Genomic DNA, 21,882 nt, shown 5'->3' with positions numbered 1-21,882 from the left:
TCACAGAGAAAAATTATATGGGGTAAGTGCAAATCCTCAGCCCCTGACAGTTTATGAAGATTGACCCTGACAGTAGGATTTGCTTTAGGTTTTTCATATACTAATGACTTTAGATGGCCAAAAAAGGCTAATTTAGAGCATTTGCTCTCAACTTTCGGTGTGTATTTGTGGCAGATGTTGACCAAAGGCTGAGTGTGTAAGGTTGTCTGAAGTCCATTTGATGTTACATGTTTTCCGTGTTATAATTGGAAAGTGTTCGTGACAAACGACAGGGTGGTTCCAGTGAGCATGTCCCTACTCGTTGCGTCCTCTTTTGTGGTCTCGTCAACATTGTCTGCTTCTGCTTAGTTCCTATAGCAAGGCCAAGATTGATCTGCCTTTTTCAATTTCAGTTTTCATTCAAAATGGCAACCAAGCCCGACTAACTGTTAATTAAGAGTTGTTCACTTTTTGGCCCTCAAAAATCACTAGTGTATATATAGCTAGTTTTGTGTCCATTTTTATAAAATCACTCCTAACTGCACCTCCTAGATATTGACCCTTGATGTCTGTAGTGACAGCCTCTCCCCGGTGTGTCAGGTCTCTACGACAGTCTGGTCACACAGAGAGGGGGTGTAAAGTAAAGATAAAATGCGGTGGCTTACTTGGCTGGCCTCCCGGGCATCACATAAATTTGTGTATTATGTCAAAAGTTTTTCCACATCGGTCTTTGCTGTAACTTACTATTACTAGAAGACATGGGGCTTGTAATCTCTATAATATTTTAGTCTTGATTGTTTATTCACTACTTTCCTACAAGCTGTTATCATCTTTTGACCTGCTGGGATTCAAAGCCTTCAAGCTGAGCAGCAAAATGCTTTTCTGCCATATATAAAGACACTGCATATGAAAACAAATTATTTTAACATCCAAGACTCATTCTATAGTAGCTTAGCATTAGTTTTCAATTTTCTCTTTGAAAAGATTTTACGGCTTAGATTAATAAATCCATTTATCTGCACTTTACATAGGAGTTATAAAACGGAAAATAAGTTTTAAGTATTTTAGAACTGCCATGATGCACAGATTGTAAATGTATGCACAGCACATCCCACTGATATATTATTCCGGGGGCTAAAAACCCCAGACTATTAAATAACAGTGTTCTGAAGGTGCAAGTGAAATATGTCATAAAGGTGATAACATCATGTAGCATTTGTGCAATCTAAATCGTGGAGAATGAGTCTATTAATAATGTGGTGATGCCCTGATTATGCCCTAGATGCCAGCAATGTGCATAGAATGTGATAGCCGTATAATTGTTGTTCCTGATGTGTAGGACTTGTTAGATGACTTTGTAGGTCTGCTTCTAATATAAAGAAATGTGTGAAATGTTGTAACCATTGAAAGGAAATGGAAGACTGATAGATTATTAATGTATCTGTAATTGCCCTTTAGAAGTCCATTAAATGCCTCAATGTCAGCATCTAGGTCATGTTGCTTTCAATTTCCTTGCTAACTGCTCTCACGTCCTCTTTTATTCATTGAAACTCAGTTACCTTTCCCTCTTTTCTGGTTCTTTTTCTTTCTGATTTCCTGTCATCCCTTCATGCGGGCAGTAAAGGTTCAAAGGAGCAGCGAAAAGCAACTTCCATGGGACAGCTCAACCAACAGCCACCGCCGCCTCCACTCCAACCAACATTATAACACCTACCACCCTGACCATTGCAGGACGCCAGCCATGAAATGCCAGAAACCCACTCCTCAAAAACTCCTTCGTAATGAGCCACCTTTTACTTTCTGCCTTTTTTTCCTTTCTTTTTCATGCTTTCTCATTTCAGGCATTACAGCATTGCTATTATTTCCCACCTTCCATACTAATAGTAGACATGACATTGGTATGCTGGTTTCGGTGTAGCCCCCTGGGTTGACGTTAATATTGATGGCATGATACAATCGTTTACCGAAGAGCAATGATAGATCTATTACTGGGTAATTTATTACCCACGGTGAAGATATGAAACTGTTACATATTAGTACAGACCTGCACAACATAGGATAGCAGGTAGTTTTGTTGCACCATAGCAAATATTTGGGCTCTTTTTAATCTTGAAAGCGGAGCAGGAGTGTTCAGATGCACACAGACTTACTTGAACATGCACACATGTACATGCGTATAGATACAGATATGCACACACATTGATGGACAAAAAATAAATACACATTGCTAAAATTGGTACTCGCAGATAAGGGCTTATTTGTAGTTGCATATGCCAGTTGTGCCCAAGATTCTCGGATGCAACTGGCATCAGACTGCAAATGGACACACGTATGTGTGCTGCCAGGGCCCTGCGGGTAGTGGTTGCTACATGTCCTACTGCTGTCTATGATATGGACAAAAATAGGACATGCTGTGATTTGTTGTTTGTTTACATGGGCTGCGAGTGTAAGATCTCTTCTTTGAAACAGCCCATTGAAGTCAATGGGTCCGTGTACTTTCTATATGCAGCCTGTTGCAAAAACGGACTGCACATGGATAAAGTACACAGATGTGTATATAAGCCCTTAGGATGTTCAATAGGTAGCACTAGCATTCTTAATGTTGGGATTCTGATGAGTTTCCATTCACTCCATGGCAGGAAAGGTAACACTTGGTAATAACATAAAAAGATTGTGAAAAGGGAATGGGCAACAAAAATAAGCAATGATTGATACAAATTAATAAAAGAATAAGTGATGGCAAGTGTACATAGTGGAACACAGCTTCTCACTGTTGTTATATTAGTACATTGAGTATGGAGCCTCGTAATCTGGAAAGGAAAATCTAAAATCTTGTGTTTTGTGCTTTTTTTTCCTTTTACCCATGTCTGTCACTGTTAGGAGATGGTTGTTTTTTCTTAATTATAAGTAGGCAACAGGAGTCTTGTACGTACACTCTTTGTCAAAAAAAAATTAAACTCGTGTGTAGTAGACCTCTTTTTTCACTTGCATAGAGCTTGTTACCACTAGACACCTCTAGGATGCAATCAAAGAGATTTCACCCAGTTAACAGAGTTTGAGAGGTGCCGCACATATCAAGGGTGTCACAGGAATGCCTCCACAACATTGCCATACTTCCGTGGTTCCACAGTCGCCAGAGTTATCACCAATAGAACATATCTGGGACCAACAGGGATGCTAACTTCAACAGTCTGAAAGCGAAACTACATACCTCCATGCCCGCCCGTATCACGCCTTGCATGCGAGCTAGAGGTGGTACAACAGGCTACTAGAGCCTCCATGCCTGCCCCTATCACACCTTGTATCCAAGCTAGATGTGGTACAACAGGGTACTAGAGCCTCCATACCTGTCTGTATCACATCTTGTATCCAAGCTAGATGCGGTACAACAGGGTACTGGAACCTCCATGCCCCCTGCCCGTATCACATCTTGTATCCAAGCTAGAGGTGGTACAACAGGGTACTAGAGCGTTCATGCCCACCTGCATCACATATTACATCTAAACTAGAGGCAGTACAACAGGGTACTAGAGCCTCCATGCCTGCTTGTATCACAGCTTGTATCCAAGCTAGAGGTGGTACAGCAGGGTACTAGAGCCTTCATGCCTGCCTATATCACATCTTGTATCCAAGGTAGAGACGGTACAACAGGGTAATAGAGCCTCCATGCCTGCCTGTATCACAGCTTGTATCCAAGCTAGAGGTGGTACAGCAGGGTACTAGAGCCTTCCTTCAAGTGTTCAGTTTTCCCCAATAAAACCTCCTTTTGCTCTGATATTGTAATCACTTATATCAAAGTTACAAACACACAGAGAACGTTCCATTATATTCTGACAACTCCTTCTAGGTGGTTGTTTGTTATTTTTTTTGACAATGAGTGTATATTCACAGTTCAGAGCACGTTTATTACAGTTCTGTTACTTACTGATGTTTTATACTAAATACATTAGATACATTACTTTGTAGATATGAAGTACAGAATGGTTACAAACCTCATTTGACTATGTGGAAGATCAATTATGAATATAAAAGCTTGTCAAATGAAAAGTGCTTAGTAAATGGCAGGAGCATTACATTAGGGCTCCATATAGTTATGATTGAGTACATGTCTTTCTATTAATCATTATTTATCTAGAGTGGAAACATTTAGTTTTCTCTTCCTTTCAAGTAAGCGTGCCGTCACATGGGCACGTATTATCATGCAGTTTTTTGTAGACAAAACCCAGGAGAGGATTCCAAAATGAGAGTGACTGCGCTCTACAAGAACCTGGAGAATTAACCCCTGGCAGCCAGGCTTGCTTCTAGGCAGCTATCTGATAATGCTATCGGATGTAGGCTCTTGCTAGCTCTGATCTATTAGTGAGTCTGATGTTTTTTGGGGGGTTTTTCTATGGTCTATAACAGTTGAATCTGAAGTCCTATCATTTAAAATGCCCCTTGTGATAGTAGATGTAATGTCAGTACAGTGGAGCAGTCCTTCCGCATTCAGGTGAAGTGCTTTGAGTTTGGTGTACTATGTATACTCTTTCTTACAGCAGCATTGGTATCTTCGTCCTTCTCTCCTACCTCCATGAGTGCATACAGCCTAAGCTCACTCAACATGGGGACTCTACCTCGCAGTCTGTACCCTACCAGTCCACGAGGAACACTAATGAGAAGGAGAATGAAGAAGAAAGACTTCAAAAGTTCATGTAAGTTACAAAACAATGTTCTCTTTATGATATTCTATGCTTTTTCCATTGTACTGTAGTTGTTCCTACCGTGCAGTCCCTGTAATCATTGTAGAGATGTTGTTCCTTATGATGAACATCTTTCCTGGCGTTACTCTGAGCGCACTCCCTGTCAGATGTGACTCTTCTCCCATCTGTTCAGATCTATTTTTTTCCTATTGGGAACAACTCTTGGAAGAAATCCAAATGTACAACACCTTTTTGTATAAATATTTATTACTGTGAGTTTTTGCAGTAATATGTTTGAATTGCATTAGAAGTTTCCAGTGATGTTTGGATGTAGACAAAGACATCTCATGATGACCATACAGCATTTTAAAAATACATGGTTTTCCCTGAGCCTATGAGAAAATGACAAGAATGCACTGAGAGTCTGTAGTTGGCTGAGGGTTACAACACTATGTATTACTTTTACGGTGAAAGTTCTCCAAACACAACCTCTTTGGGTAGACCATCGCTCTTTGTGAAGACCATTTCACTGTGTATTAGTCTATTGAATTGTACTCAGTGGAGAAACCACTATTGTTGAACTGGAAACGTCAATGCTGATGAGTCCTGTAGCTTTAGCTCTTCTTAGGGTACTTTTATATGGGGTGACTATTAGCTGAAAAATCTTTCGAATTGGGGTACTGCATAAGAAATTACTCGTTAGTCGCTAGTTGAGTCATTTCAGCTCGCTGAAATGAAGCAACTAGTGAACGAATTGTCACTCAGTGTAAACAGGCAGTCATATGCCTTTGAACACTGCCTGTTCACAGTGAATGGAGGCGGGTGGCCAACAGAGATCTCTGGTGCACTCCGCCTCCATTCACTGTGCGATTATCGCTTCTGTGTAAAAGCACAGACAAATAGTTTATTTAGGAGGAGAAGAGTGTTCATAAAATCATAACCACCACTATCATAAAGCAGTGAACATACTTTCCTTCCTAACACGATACTGTTCGAATGATGAGCTCCATTTAGGCATTTACAGTAAAAGAATCAATGATGGCCACTTGATTGTCCATCTGGCCATGTCATGTGTTCTACCTTGTACACAGGAATATTACACAAACATCAACTCATTCCCAGAAATGAGAAAGAATAATACAATGAAGGCCAGCAGCAGTAACGGTGATGAGGATGGCCATGCTTGGATCTATGCAAGCAATACTCCATGAACTACCAGTAATTGACATTATATGATAAGATTACAAATTAGGAATAGTCCATTTTTGTTTTGTTTTCTTAGTGATCACTATTCATTCTTCCCCCAGAAAAACTGGAAATTCCTATTTCACATACTGTATATTCTGTCTAAATTGTGATGAGATTTAACCTTCATAAGTGAGTGATTGGAGACCCTCCAACCCTCAGCCATCCTCAGTGCAGCTGCTCTTCTGCATAGTTATCACATCCAGGGCAGTTTTCAAAATGTATCCTTGAAATCCGGCAGATGTGAACATTTACTCATAATACTTTAGATGATTGAGAAAATGCTGTATATGATGTACAAGACAGCGTGCCAGTTTTGCAAGATACTGTATAATCACAATGTGCTTAAGTAATGATGAAGATACTGCCATGCAAAGCAATCCATCAGAAGAAATATGCAGTTTATAACTTTGCCAGATTTATATCATATTTCACCAGTCCACTGTACTTTATGCTTTTTAACTTTTTATTTTATTGGACTTTTGTTATCATGCAAATGCTTATAACTAGAGATGAGCAAGCATACTCACTAAGGACAATTACTCGATCGAGTATTGTCCTTAGCGAGTACCTGCCCGCTCGGAAGAAAAGGTTTGGCTGCTGGCGCGGGAGAGAGGTGAGTTGCGGCAGTGAGCAGGGGGGAGCAGAAGGAGAGAGGGAGAGAGAGATCTCCTCTCCGTTCCTCCCCGCTTTCCCCCGCCGCTCCCTGCCCGCCGCCGGCAGCCGAATCTTTTCTTCCGAGCGGGCAGGTACTCGCTAAAGGCAATGCTCGATCGAGTAATTGCCCTTAGCGAGTATGCTCGCTCATCTCTACTTATAACGTGAATCCAAACCGTAAAGCCAGATATTTCTAGTATATGCATAGATGAACACCGTCAGAGGCATCATTCCCCGCACCATACTCCAGAACGTGATAGCCAGTTTCTTCAGACCTGAACTAGCAGATACAAACAAATCAAAAGTACCACTGAACGTTAGTTTGCAACATAATAAAAGCTTGTCCATCAAGTGTTGGAGAATATGTTAGTACTATATAAAAAAAAAATGTTTAACACATTTCAATATCAAATGTTGGATGCTACAGTAGGGGATGGTATGATGGCTTGTCCAATGAGAAATGTAAAATATGTAACCATAGAAAAAAGACCCTTGAACACAATTGCTGCTATTCTCTGAAGAAAAATAAAGGAATTTCTAAATACCAGACAAGATCTGAAAAGTCCTGAACTATGACTCAAGATTGGGAAACAAGCTAATTGTCTAGTATCATATAAGGCTTTCAAGGTGATTAAACTGCAAGGTACTGTAGGCTGACAATTCCTCCTAGTATACCTCGCTGATATCCATGTTGGTCCTGGCTGTGTTATGAACAGTAAATGAGTAGTAATTGAAACAATGGGAAATAGAGCAAGAAACATAATGGTTGTGAGTACTGCTTCTCTGTGAGTGGTCTTCTAGTAGTTTGAAATGTTCCCAGCAAAAGAAAGCAAGTACTTTTGTAGATATGATACCTTTTAATGGTTAACAAAAATACTTAATGTTATAGCGAGCTTTCAAACCTCTCAGGGTGCTTCCTCGGGCTTATAGGGTTTCTGTCAGGTAAAGAAAAAAATCATACTTACCTGTGCCTTACGGGGCCGATCACCGGGAATCTGCTGGTCTTCTCCTGTCCGTCCGGCAGCTGTCCTATCTCAGGGCAGGAGCTGGCAAAGTTCCAGCTTCCGCCCCTGCTCTGACCACTGCCAGACGCCAAGTCCTGCCACCTGGGTCAGTGGTCGACGCGTCACAATTCTGGCTGCGTCTATGCTCTGCCGTCCTCGGAGAGTCGACGGCGAGTGCGTGGGTGCTTCCCCTTTCCCGGGTACTTTCGCACTCACCGTAAACCCTCCATGGACGGCAGATGTTAGACACGGCCATGTTGGCGGGAGCGCTGGAGCCGACCCCTTGCGTGCCAGGTTAACAATGGAGGGACCAAGTACAACTGGATTAGGTGAGTTTGCTTTGTTTTTTTTAAACTTTTCTCTTTCCACAGGTTAGACTGTAACGGGATGCAGGGCAGGATGTAGGTGAGTATAATTTTTTTTTATCTTGCTGACAGAACCCCTTTAATGTAATAGATCCGAAGAGGCGCATATATACAGTGTGTATATATATATATATGTATATATATGTATATATATATATATATATATATATATACTGTGTATATATATATATATATGTATATATATATATATATATACATACACACATATACGAACACACATACTTACGTACTTAATCTATTTCATCATGCTTGAGGAAGAACCCTGAGAGGTTCAAAAGCTCGCTGTAACATCCTGTATTTTTGTTAGCCAGTAAAAGGTATCATATCTACAAGATTACTTGGTGTGTCTTGCTGAGAACAATCACCTTTTGCTCTACTGGCTAACAATGCGCCAATCCTTTTTCAGTATTGGTATGAGTATTACTAAATGGGGGGAGCTGAGAGCAGACCCAAAAGAAAGACCCATATTGCCACATATCTATAAAGGCTTCAGAAGTCCTCATTATTATACAGCATCTTATCTTCATCTTCAGCTAAACAACGACGCACTGATCTTCATAGAGGATTGTCTGACATCTTTGTGTGGTACCCAAGATAGATGGGATCTCTCTTAAGTAAAACACATTTCATCGTTTTCTTTATGTCAGACTAGCATAGCATTCTGCACTGCACTATCCAATAAAACAGGAAATGTGGCAGACAAAAATAGCTGAGTTTCATAATGGATCATGACAGATCTATCATATCCATCATAGACTCCGTGAAAGTGGAAGCCATAATGAATAGAGCCGTTCTCCATTTCCAGAGCCTCACCGTGATTATTATTAATGACTAATCAGTTGAGAAAAGGACTTTGTTAAATAAACTGAGCGAGATCCTTTTACAGCATGAAGCAATGTTCTCAATTAGTTGCTATTACCTGGTTAATTGACTTTTCGTCTTGAACATTTTACTGGAAACAGTATGTGCCAGTTTGCACAGCAGCCATTCTTTTGTTCTGAAGTGTTCTCCGATAAACATAAAGTGATATTCGTGTTAAATAACAATTTGTGACTGATTTATTCCGGTAGACAGGAGAACGCGTTATCATTGTGAGCTATTTCACTCAAGTTATTTGTAGGAAATAGAGACCCAAATGTGGACATCATATCTGCCATTATGAGGCATGTGCATTTCTAGATTTAGTTCTTCACCAGTTGCTCTTACATTGCATTAAGCATCCTCATACTCTGGATCTTAGAGCCCCATTATTAGAGCAATGAATACATACAATGTATGTGCACTATGACCTATTGGAGAGCAGCATTCCTGCAAGTCAATGTTAGACTCTTTATACCCATATAACACTGAATGGGTATTGAAAGCCAAGCCAGAATCCATACACAGACAGCTGTTTCGGGGTTTTTGCCTTTCATCAGTGTGCAGTAGGTTTCTGGCTTGGCTAGTGAGAGGCCTATGATGCGAGTCAGGATGAGTATTGTCTCTCCTTACGGAGAGCACCTAGAAGGTGAGTGAGGAGACAGCTAGGAGGTGAGTGAGGTGACTTATAAAACCATGCATGCTCCTCTGGGATTAGCGACGCTGTTGGGATTGCAATCTTTTCATACAAGACGGGTGATACTCTTAAAGCTCATTTACACGCAAAGACAATCTTTCAAACGATTGAAAGATTGACAGTTTTAGCGATCATTTTGCTTAAAGTACTAATGGGCACTATTGCCCATTAGGACTTTATCAGCTTCATTGCATGCAAATGGGCCTCCGGGAGCTGCTTGCAGAACTCAGCAGGTGGTCTGAGCTCTGCAATCACCTCCTTTGTTCTCACAGGGGCTGAGAACATGAATACAATATAATCAGCCACTCCCGTGGAGAACACAGTGTAGGGTCCCTGTTATCTACTCTCCGGCTGAAGGATGGATTTTAAGTTCACCTCAAAATCATCGTTCAGCCGAAGAGTAAACTATGGGAGCATTTACATGCAATGATTAAAACTCATATGCCATCGTTTTAACTAATTTTGAGCGATAATCGTTGCATGTAAATGGGCCTTTAGAAGCTTAGTCCACAACAAAGGCTCTCTGCTTGACCTGGCATATGTCAGTTTTATTGCAGCACAGCAAGGTCATAGCAAAATCTTTATGCAGCACTTCACATCAAGTGTGTTCTGGAGTAACAAACAAAATCCTTGGCATCTACCCTCTACCTAAACATTTGGCATTGCTCAAGCCTTAGTGCCTCATAACGTCACATCAGTATAGCCATAAGACATCTAACCATGAATGGTCTCTTGTATGTTCTATCCCTGTCATGCCTTGCGGTTCATCACATACAAAGTGGAAGGTAGCAACCAGGGAGCTCAGAAACGTCTTCTGACCACCTTCCTACTTTCTATGAGGCCCCTCAGGTGGAGCATAATGAGGCCATTCCACAGCAGGAAACGCTTCTCCATTAATCTCTTTCCTACACAATGTCCCTCTAGTGGTTTAAACTTGTCACCAGAGTAGCTGCACTGGCACAGCACAACTACTTTAGAATGGTATTCACATCAGTCAACCTTGTATTTCTGTGTATTGGTTTCAAATATCTGAAACAGATTTGTCAGGCTATGCCATGGGAGTGCTCATACCTCAGCATAGGTTGGTCGTCCTCATATGTCATAATTAAAGCAGACACTAGGATTACTAGGGGGAGTAGGATCCACATACCTGACGGGAATGCAGAGGGTATACCTGCATAGATAAGAACAATGGCTGTAAGTTTCTCTTTCTAGTCACAATAAGAAACTGATCTCTGGAGCACACATGGCAGTGCTAGGATGTGAAATGCCGTGTAGGCTGAGTTGTAGTTGATTTGGTATGCGTACATGACGAAGCTCCAGCTTGTTATATTATCCACCTCTGCTTGCTCTTAACCTAAAAGTTTTTCTCTGAGCATTACCAGTTGCCAACCAAGACTGGCATTTTGAGAGCCATACCAGTCATCATTCATCTGTTAGTTTTTGTAGAATTACTAACGTAGTAATACTTTTCTGATTAGTTATTTTGTTTTCTGCATTAGGTGCTGTGTTTTTATCATACTGCTTTATATTTTGATGTGCTTTCTGATGTTTGTCATTGCAGTGTCCTTGGCATCTAGCACGGTTGGCTTGGCTGGACAGGTCGTCCATACCGAAAGTACAGAAGTGGTGCTGACTGCTGACCCCATAGTAGGATTTGGAATACAACTTCAGGGCAGTGTGTTTGCCACAGAGACTTTGTCTTCTCCACCTTTAATTTCCTACATTGATGTTGACAGTCCAGCTGAAAGGTGAGCTAACAAATGTCTAGATGGCCAACGTGCCTTGTTTTTATATTGCTTTTAGCTTCTGTGTATATTTTTTGCTAATTGCTGATGGGTTTAATCACAGGACCAAAAACAAAAAGCCAAATTAAGACATAGTACTGCAGACATGTGCCAGTATACACTTTATTTTCTGAACCGTAGTTGCACCCACTTATGATCAGGCATGATGCTAGTTGGACAATACAAGTATTTCTGGCATGGAACAAGTGGATTATGGGTAATGCATAAAGCTGACTATTTTATGCTGCGGTACAGGACAGATGAAAAAGATGAAGCTTCGTATACTCCTCCAACCGTGTCAAGTTTTCTTCCAATACTTTTACCGGATTTTAGGAACTTATGCTGCACATACATATTAGATTTTTGAGGCAGAAACTGTTGATTTTGGTGGAAACCATTTATGAACTTATGTCTAGCAGACCTTTCTATGCATAAAAGGGAAGGACTACGTAGCGCGCACCTCAATGCATTCAGCAGCAAATTTGAGTGCTGACATCAGGGAACGGTGGGGAAGGTAAGTATAAAACTTACATCCCCGGACTCAACATGTTAGCTACTTTAGCCCATAAGTTAGCTTATAGGGCTCAAAGTAGCTGATAGTCTCTATAACAGTGTGCACTTGTTCAACTTTTTATTAGTAACGTTTTATTGAAATTCCGTGTCGCCTAGTCCTGGGTAGAAGGCTGAGGGAATGCAATGCGGGGATTAGGCTGGACGTGGATGAATAAAGAAGGTCTAACGGATGTATAGGCAGTGCCCTATGGGTGGGAAGGCTTGCAGCTAGTGAGAACGGCTGTGAAGGGGAAAAGAGCAAGATCACTCATGAGGACTGCAATTGCTGTACCAGCCCAAAAAATGGCACTGTTAACTTTCTGTGGATTAACTGGAAGGCGCTGTATTTCAGTTAAGAAAAGATGCGTGTTAGACTTCAGACTCCTTGCATTTCCGTGCCTGAACCTCGGCACCTGGAAGACTGGAGAGAATCCAGACCTTTCCAGAACTCAAGTTAGTTGTTGGAGCAAGTGAGATGTCCTCCTCCCATCCTGCCTTGCATCCACAGTTCACTGTGCCTGGCAAAGCCTGCAACAGGGCCTTGACACAAAGATGTTCATTTCCAATGATGCCAATTCTCTCTGTCTTCCCTATAGCAAGTCAATAAGCGGACCTCTCGTAGGAGGCCAATTCTTTGAAGTCCTCTTCACATGCGGACAAGAAGTTAAATAGATTTATCTTCCCTTATCCAACCTTATTTACAGACTATAGATTGGCTGTTTGCATTGAATTATGGGAATCAATATATTTGCTCATAAACATTGGGCTCTAAGAACAAAACATGCTTTTTCATTAGCCATACTAAGCCGGTAGATAGTCGCTGCTAAGGTATCGGACTACTGTGACATTAATCCTAGATTTGTAGACACTGTTGCGCCTTGATAATGTGGAATGCATCCTTCATTTCTTTCCAAGACTGGCCTGCGCGTTCAGAGAAAAGTGGAGAAATGAAACATGGATTGTTTTCTCTGGGCAAACAACGGACTGTGTATTCTCTGAGCCGGTTTTGATACTCATGGGATTCTCATACCCATGGGATTCATCATTTGATGTGAACACTGTGTCACATTCAGTTTGTGTATGAAGAACATAAAGTTTTTCTACCAAAAAAAGTGTAAAATCCACTTGTTCCCTGGGTGTCGCAGACTGCTACTTCAAAGCGAGGGAGCCCTACTCTTTACAGTGTAGGTGTATACACCGAGGAGATGCCGCCAGAGTATTAATATTCATGCTATGACTGATGCCACCCGCAGTGTGAAATTGCCATGTTTGAATGCTTTTTATTGCAGACATCCAGGCTATTTTCCCGCTCACTGGAGCCTTTGCTTTCCCCAAATGATTCCGTGAATGGCTACAGCAAAGCTTCCTTTCTCTCTGCTGTTTGAGGAGAATTCTTTCTTTTTTTGGACAGCAAATTTATCAAAGCTTTTTGTTTGTAATACTTTTTGGCTCCTAATAAATTATGCAGCATCATTCACTCTGCGTGCAGCTCATAATGAAATTTCTGTCCTGACAATAAAATATCATGTTCTTGATCTGGGTATGAGAAGATTAACAAGTTCCAGAGGCTTTATCATGCAGGCTTTACCATCGGGGGGCCGCAGGCTATATTAATTACAAAAGAGAACATGCGCTGAAAGGGGCTGCTACATTGAGGTCTCTAATATTCTCTGAGCCATTGGGGAACTTTCATCAGTCAGCACTATGTGTGAGCTCTGATCACATCCAAAGAAAATGCTACTTTTGAATTATTAATTATCTCTTTAGGACATTTTACATCTGAAACTCACAGGTTCCTTTATGTACAGAATTGGGGGGCTGTTTTTTTTCTCCCTTTTCTTGCAGGCAGAAAACACACAAGAGGTTCCTGTATTTAGATTGCATATTAAACTGTACATTTTCTACTGTGTCGTTCCTTGTTGATATACTTATCATTCCACTAATTAAAGCCATATTCCCTTGTAGATGTGGAATTATTCAGGTAGGAGATCGAGTGATGGCGATAAATGGGGTTCAGACAGAAGACAGCACCTTTGAAGAGGCCAATCAACTGCTAAGAGATGCAACCATCGCTGGGAAGGTCACCCTAGAAATAGAATTTGATGTTGCAGGTGAGTTCTGAGACCGTGTTTAAGTATTAATATGTTTATTGAGAATGAAATGTATCCTATGTGACGGCATTAGAGCTATATAAGCACTGTGTGAGCAGTGTACCTTGTGGAGGAAGATGTGCAAGCCAACACATTCACTACTACAGTGAAGTTAGGCCAAGACTTGTAGATTGTGTTGCACATTTAATACGTCGGCAAAGTTTGGCTGGTGCTTTTGTGCTTGCCAAGTTAGAGCAAGTTCAGTCTGTGTTTAAGTTCTACATTCAGCTTTTAAGATGGGGGTTCTGTTTGAATCCCCGAAAATGGTATTTGCTTGGAACCCATAACAAAATCATTTGACTTTAATGAGACAAATGGAGTCCAAAGGTGCAAACTTTGGACTCTGTTTAACTTTTTGTTTTTGTTTGCTTCTGTCTTTTTTTTTTGGAACACACAATAGCTCACTCAACTGCACTATTTTGTCCTCTAAACGAGACAGAATCAAATGCAAACCAGGTCAGAAACCAAAGTTTGCACCTTTTGGGCTTCATTTGCCTCCTTAAATGTAATGGCTTTGTTGTGGATTCCCTGTGCACACCATTTTTGGGTACCCTGCTGTCAAACTGAACATAGCACTTGAAAGCAAACTGACCTGCTCAGTAATTACTTAGGTTTGTTATATTCATGCAGAGCTCCCATCAAGGACGTCACCAAGTCATAATAAATGTCCAAAAAGGACCAATCTAGACATATATCACTAGAACGCAGCAAAAACAAGATAGGGCAAATAACAGAGATACAGGATTGAGAACGCTATTCCTAACCAACTTTGGTGTGGCAGATCCTACCTAGAAGCAAGGTGATTGCCCTGATAAGGACAGCCCCATGTCAGGAACCTAGGGGGCTAGTCTTTCCCTAGATGGGGGAAAGAGAAGAGGTTTAATGCAGAAGAAAAGAGCAAAGTATTTAATACAGTATAAATAGCCACAAGTACTTAGCTGACAGCTAATCAGCCATAATGGAATAGCGTATTCCTATCTAGGAAAATCTCCTCCCTGTCAGACAATCAGTCCATACTCCACAGCAGATATTGTAGCACTGTATACACTGAGCCCACTGAGAGATTTCTGACATGTGTCACCTCAAGTACGTTTTGGAAAGTTGGGAAGAAGGCACTCATTGGCGCTCAATGACAGGGCGCATGTACTAAAGGCACACTCACGTGGGCTGGGGCTGATATCTTGATGTCACCCTGGCTCCACTCCCTGATGCAGCTGGTGGGGCAGAATTAGTGTGGTGCGTAGGTAGACTTAAAAGACCCTCCAGTCCTGGACAAAAGATAGTCATGCTGCTTTTCTGACTACCTGATGCACACTGTGTAATATCATGCATCAGTAATAGTCTAAAATGTGATTGTCCTCAGTAAGAGAAACGAAGTAATCTTGTAGATATGATACCATTTAATGGCTAACAAAAATACATGATGTTATAGCGAGCTTTCAAACCTACTTAGGGTTCTTCCTCAGGCTGATGGTGTATGATGTTCTTCCTCCACTCTAGAGTCTGTGATACCCAGCAGTGGGACATTCCATGTTAAACTACCAAAGAAACACAATGTGGAACTTGGCATCACCATTAGCTGTAAGTACATGTATTAACACAGGTTCACAACCTTTCTGTATATATGAAATCACTCATGTAAACCACAGTACATAGATATGACTGCAGATATAACCTGCAACAGCCAGGTTATGTTCAATAGGATTCCAGGCTTAGAAAAAACGTGTTCCATATCCATAAGTCTTACACATGAAGAAATCGGTAGATCATAGGCTGTGTGCCTCATCCTCTGAACTTCTCATTTATGTACATCATTGTCATCAGAACCCTGAATTGGGAAGCTCTTTACATGTATATTATTTCACCATTCCATATTACTGCTTATCTACAAATCACCTCCTGTCCATCTCTGGTGGGGTCCCTGTTCTTGTCCAGTACCGAGAGGGCCTTTCACACTGGACAACGCCCCACAAACTGCTGTAAAATCCACACCAAAAGCTTTTGATGCAGAATTGAAAATGGCTTAAAACTTGTCTGCAATTCCGCAGTTAGACCTGCTGATTCCGCAGCTGTGGATTTGGCTGCGTCATTCCATCCCGTGTGAAAGGTCCCAGAAAAAGTCTATGCTGTGCCTAGTGGGAATGTTAATACATTAATTAAGATGTTTAACTATTCAACACAGATGCTGAACTTCCCCTGGGCCTTGTGACTCGTTGCATAGATTAGCTAGAAACAAATGTTATAGGGGAGAGTGATGGCATTCATGCTATTGATTGAAATGATCAAACTGCTGAATAAAAGACAGTAGAAGGTACTTAAAATGCAAAGCTAAAAGCACAGTATGTGTATAAGGAGCTAATGAATTCTGAAAAGTGCTGGGGTCAGCTGCTGGAAATAGATATAGGCTGGAGAGCTTTAAGTTAAGTTACTACTGTCTCCTTTTCGCTTAGCAGAAGGCAGATAATGTCACGTTAGGAGCTATCGGGTTATTTCCCAGCAGGTATCGCAGGAAGCTGGCATGGCTAACAAATCATTAAAGTCACTGGGCCTACACCGAGCGATATGTAGCGCAACAGCTTGTTGCTACAAATAAAGGCTGTCATTTTGATGAACAGATTCTTAATTTGGCGGACAGGCGCAGATGTATTATTCAGTGTTATTAGGGACGTACATATGCTATCTGAGGCTTATATCGCAACATTTGCTTCTGTTTGTAGCAGATTTTCTATAATAATGTAAATAAATACTCATCTTGTGCATTAAAGCCTAAGGCCTCCTTCCCACGAGCGTGACGGGGTCCGCCGCGTAATATTACGCAGTGAAGCCCGTCACGGCGCCCCCCAGAGCCCCTATACTTACCTGCGGGAGATAGCGTGAAATCGCTTCCCCGCCCACCACCGCCGCGTCACCGCCCGTCACCGCCCACCACCGCCGCGTCACCGAGCGTGTCACGTGACGCGGCCGGCCGTGTCACGTGACGCGGCCGGCCGCGTCATTTGGCGTCAGATGACGCGCGGCGGTGGGCGGGAAAGCGTTTTTTCACGCTATCTCCCGCTGGTTACAGCGGGAGATAGCGTGAACGGACGGCTTCCATTGACTGCAATGGAAGCCGTCAGTGCGTACAGCCCGTCCTCACCCGCAGAAAATAGAGCATGCTGCGGGTGAGGACGGGAGAAATCGCGGTGCGTAATTCCGCGCTGGAATTACGCATCGTGAGCATTGTGCTATTAGGTTCAATAGAACCTAATAGCTGCGGGCAACGCAGCGGATTTTCGCCGCGAATTACGCGGCGGAAATCCGTTCGTGGGAAGGAGGCCTAAGGCTGCTTTTACATCCGCTCAATTCAGGGTTTCCGTCTCTCTGCTCCGTTTTTGGAGGAGAGAAACTGAAGTAAAACAGAATAAAACCGGATCTGTTTTTTTCCCCATTGATTTCAGTGGGGTTTCAAGAAAACAGAAAGCAAACGAAAAGACGTCCATTTCCTTTCATTTCATCGGGTTTTAGTTTTACAATGGAAAAATAAGTCTGCAGACTGCACTATTTTCCTATCCAACCCAACATTCATTGTCTACGCTCAGCCACTGCCGAGCTTCTGTGGTGATGCCTTCTTGGCCGCTGAGGCCTGTGAGGCAGGCATCGGGACTACAACACTGGACAGGGAGTTGCCAGGGTAGGGGAGTATTCAATTTCTGTTGACTTTTTTAGCCTGTTTAACTTTTTTTAATGTCCTGGAAACCCCATTTAAGTTGTCTGTAAATCTATGTATTAGTTTGTGGAATTAAATTAGACAGCTTTACAAGTCCTCTAAATGGACAATTACCCCATTTTCCTTTGCAGTCCAATATTCTGTCTGTCACGTTTTTCCCTTTTAGTTGCACAGATTATAACCTCTCTCTTAAAAGTCCAAAAATTACAAAAGATTACTACCGTGTTTCCCGGAAAATAAGGCAGTGTCTTATATTAATTTTTGTTCAAAAAGGTTTAACTTTTTTACATGTATAGCTGCCTGGACACTATTTGAGTTGACTTTTTTAATTAACTGTTAGCAGGGCTTAATTTTGGAGTAGGGCTTATATTTCAAGCATCCTCAAAAAGCCTGAAAAATCATTTTGCATCCTTAAAAATTCTGGAAAATCATGCTATGTCTTATTTTCAGGGTATGTCTTATTTTCAGGGAAACGGTATTCTCTGAATTACACTGGTAAACAGCATTCTTGTTACAAAGAATGTGAATGGTGTTCTTAGCTAAGTCATGGGTGCTGAATTCAAAAATGAAATCAGTTTTTGCCTATCGGGCTCAGTTCTCTTGTGACATGCTACCCTTTTTATAGAAATCCTTGAAAACTCCGCATTTTGGTATTCTGCTGTGGCTTAATTTAATTCAGCAGTTGTAATTGTTGAAAAACAATTGAAATATACTAGGAATTACAATACAAAACCCTTAGTTTAGAAAGCCACCACCGGGATATAAGGGAGATTTGGTTACATTGCCCATGAGTCACGCTGGAACACATACAAACATGTTGTGTTGCGTCAGTTGCCTCCTGGATCTCAGCATTGAGAGTTCAGCCAACAACTGCTGTTGGAAGTGACTGCTTGTAGTTCTACGTTTGTGAAGGTGTGTGTTTTGTGTCAGTTCAGAAGAAATGCCTCGTACCTGTGCAAATGGCCCAAATTCTTTTTGTTGAATCTGTGGAGAGTTTACTCTGAAATTACAAAAACGAAAACTTAATCCTCTTGTAAAAAAAGTGCTACGAACTATATTTCGGTTGTAAGGTTGGTGAACAGGACAGCCAATGGGCTCCCCACACTTGCTGTTTGATATGTGTTACACTCCTGACAGGCTGGTTAAAAGGAACACGTCACATGCCCTTTGCTGCCAGATACATATAATAGCTACATACGCCGATGCGAGTATTTATAAAAACCATTATCACATGAAAACTGAAGCTGATACAGAAATTCTGAAATGAGATCCGGATTCAGGGTAGAATTATCTTCCAGAAACAGTGTGTTTTGTTCTTGTAACAGAAAAATAGTTGTTTTTTTGTAGACCAGTGTTATCAGTGAAGTTGGCCATTTTTTGGAATTGCGTGTAATTACTCTCTTCTCTGTCTTGCAGCTCCGTCTAGTAGAAAGAGCGGCGATCCTCTAGTTATCTCCGATATAAAGAAAGGCAGTGTCGCCCATCGGTGAGTGTGAAAAAACAGAATCAAGATTTATAAAGTTTTTTTTGTTTCAGTGAAAGAACAGATAAATTACTATATACTGTATATTGTGATCCTGTTAGCGGGTCTCGGGGAATACTTCCTACAGCAGGGGCGTAACTATAGAGGGTGCAGGGGATGCGGTTGCACCCGGGCCCAGGAGCCTTAGGGGGCCCATAAGGCCTCTCTTCTCCATATGAGGAGCCCAGTACTATGAATAAAGCATTATAGTTGGGGGCCCTGTTACAGATTTTGCCTAGGGCCCAGAAGCTTTAAGTTATGTCTTTGTGCAGCATGGTTTAGGTATGGGTACGGGTACAGATACAGATAGAGGGGGGGGGGCAGCTCACCTTTTGCATCAGGGCCCCTGAGCCTTTAGTTACGCCCCTGTCCTACAGTATATGTTTATTTACTATGGAAGAGGATGTGATCATAGAATCTTGTCTGCTAGACATAGGGTATATCGTATATATCATGTCCATGCAGAAGGGAAGACTGCATAACCAGCCCAACAACCTGTATACAAGTAGAGCTCCCTCACATCTCATTGACCACTTTGCACTACAACTTATATTCATGGTTGCTCACTACTTAAAATCACCGACAGGCTGTAAAGATAGGTGAATTTTGCCCATATCTGATTTTTGTGAGGAACTGGTGAAGGTTATTATGATTATCGTAACTTATAGTTCACAGCAAATACCTTTAATGGATTCATATTGGTATTTGAGCTACAGACATATGTTGTCTAGTCATTGACAATCGCCTTCTTTAGTGATCTCTAGCTAATAGCTGAGTTTCCCAGAAAGGCCACAGGCAGCCAGATTTTTAATTTGGCGGACAGGCGCAGATGTATTATTCAGTGTTCTCAGAGACGCACATATGCTCTCTGAGACTTGTATCCCAACATTTGCTTCTGTTTGTAGCAGATTTTTTGCAATAATCTCTTGTTTCTTAACATATAAATACTCATGTTGTGCATAGAAGCCTGAGGCCAGCTGCACACGAGCGGGTTGGATGCCGCACCTCCACGTATGTTTATTGTGTAGGCTCGCAGGCGGTCATGCGCAGTACAGATTTGTATTTCACGCACAGCGTTAATTGCGGACGGGCTGCTGGTCGGACAGCCAACATTCACTTCAATGGAGCCCGTCCGTGCAGAGTCCACAGCACAATAGAGCATGCTGCGATTTTTTTCTCCCCTTGCGGAATACGCAATTCGTATCTGCGAATGTGAAGGAAAAAGCGAAAGTACATACCTTTCAATGCGTACGATTTGCTGTAGATCCTCCGTGTGGAGGACAACCGTGGATTCTGCAATATGAATCCTGTCGTGTGAAGCTGGCCTTAGACCGGTCTCACACAACCAGATAAGAATTGTGTATTCTGTGAGCGTTTGATATGTGGTAATACACGGCTCAATCAAATGCATCGGATTACGCAATTCTATGGTGACCATTCAAATGAATGGCCGTCTGTCTAATACATGGACTGCCAGAGTGAGATCTGCTGCTGGTTAACTCAGAGAAGGCGTCTCAAGCGGTGAACTCTCTATATAGACACTCCTTGTCCTCATGGGGGAGCCCCTTTATCATCTCTATCATTCCTTTTATTTTTCTTATTCGTCGGTACAGATTCCGTCTGTCCGTGATTTTTGGCTAAATTGTTTAGAAAAGTTTTTTTTAAGTTGCTACCCAGTATATATTGTGGAGTTCAGGCTCTTTGTGCGAACTTTACACTGTATAGTTACCTCAATCTCATAAGGAGAAGAAATGGAAGATTTATAGAGGAGCTGTCTCATCCCCTGACATGTCTGCTTTAGTAAATACTTGTATCCCCATGATATACAAATTCCGTAGCTCTGAGCTGTGTTGTTCCTCTGATATTTCTCTTTAAGATTTAGGAATAAATTGACCAAGTAATACCCTATTCCATGTCATATAGGGGTATCACTGTAGTCTCATACTGTCAGAACTGATTGGACAATGTGAGAGTGTACTAGGGCGCCCCCAACTGGTAACACCAAGCTGACATATTTTTCATAAATTTCTAGTAGGCATAACTGAGAAACAGCACAGCAGAGAATGCTAAGAAAAAACTATCCAGATTTGTTATTTCATGGAAAATACAAGTAATTGCTAAAAGAGGGGTACCGACTAAAGATGAGCGAGTATACTCACTAAAGGCAATTGCTCGAGCGAGCATTGCCTTTAGCGAGTATCTCCCCCGCTCGAGACTGCAGGTTTGGGTGCCGGCAGTGGGCACGGAGCTGTGGGGGAGAACGGGGTGGAACGGAGGGGAGATCTCTTTCTCCCTCTCTCCCCCCACGCTCCCTCCTGCTGACAGCCGCTACTCACCGCTCCCCCGCGCCGGCACCCGAACCTGCAGTCTCGAGCGGGGGAGATACTCGCTAAAGGCAATGCTCGCTCGAGCATCTCTAGTACCGACAGCTCTTCTTTAATAGATCACTTCTAGACACTTTTGGCATAATCGGTGAATAACTCTTTGCAAGTTTTGAAACATGAAAAAACATCATGGTGGAATTGCCTTTTCTTTGCATTCCGCTCCGAAAGAATAAAAGTTATTCAATAAGTTAGATGTACCCAAAATGGTTGAAAATTACAGCCCATCCCACAAAAAATCCCTCATACAGCAAAATATACAGAAAAAGAACAAAGATA

At 41.8% G+C, this 21,882-nt stretch overlaps 1 protein-coding gene across 12 annotated transcripts in view; it reads left to right on the top strand.

Annotated features, from left to right (window-relative positions):
* GRIP1 (glutamate receptor interacting protein 1) overlaps positions 1 to 21,882 on the top strand; it is a 447,093-nt gene that overhangs the window by 398,840 nt on the left and 26,371 nt on the right. For 6 of the 12 annotated variants that reach the window (XM_066591593.1, XM_066591600.1, XM_066591591.1 and 3 more), the window contains 6 exons: positions 1,599 to 1,757; positions 4,515 to 4,670; positions 11,070 to 11,256; positions 13,810 to 13,955; positions 15,495 to 15,575; positions 19,117 to 19,186. In XM_066591593.1, the coding sequence (XP_066447690.1) occupies positions 1,599 to 1,757; positions 4,515 to 4,670; positions 11,070 to 11,256; positions 13,810 to 13,955; positions 15,495 to 15,575; positions 19,117 to 19,186 (799 nt within the window). The remainder of the gene's footprint in view (positions 1 to 1,598; positions 1,758 to 4,514; positions 4,671 to 11,069; positions 11,257 to 13,809; positions 13,956 to 15,494; positions 15,576 to 19,116; positions 19,187 to 21,882) is intronic. The other 6 variants (XM_066591592.1, XM_066591590.1, XM_066591598.1 and 3 more) reach the window with 3 other exon arrangements.

Source organism: Eleutherodactylus coqui, chromosome 2 (assembly GCF_035609145.1).
Source record: "Eleutherodactylus coqui strain aEleCoq1 chromosome 2, aEleCoq1.hap1, whole genome shotgun sequence".
NCBI classification, from domain to species: domain Eukaryota; kingdom Metazoa; phylum Chordata; class Amphibia; order Anura; family Eleutherodactylidae; genus Eleutherodactylus; species Eleutherodactylus coqui.
Note: the sequence above shows the minus strand (reverse complement) of the source record. Positions and strands in the feature narration are given on the sequence as shown.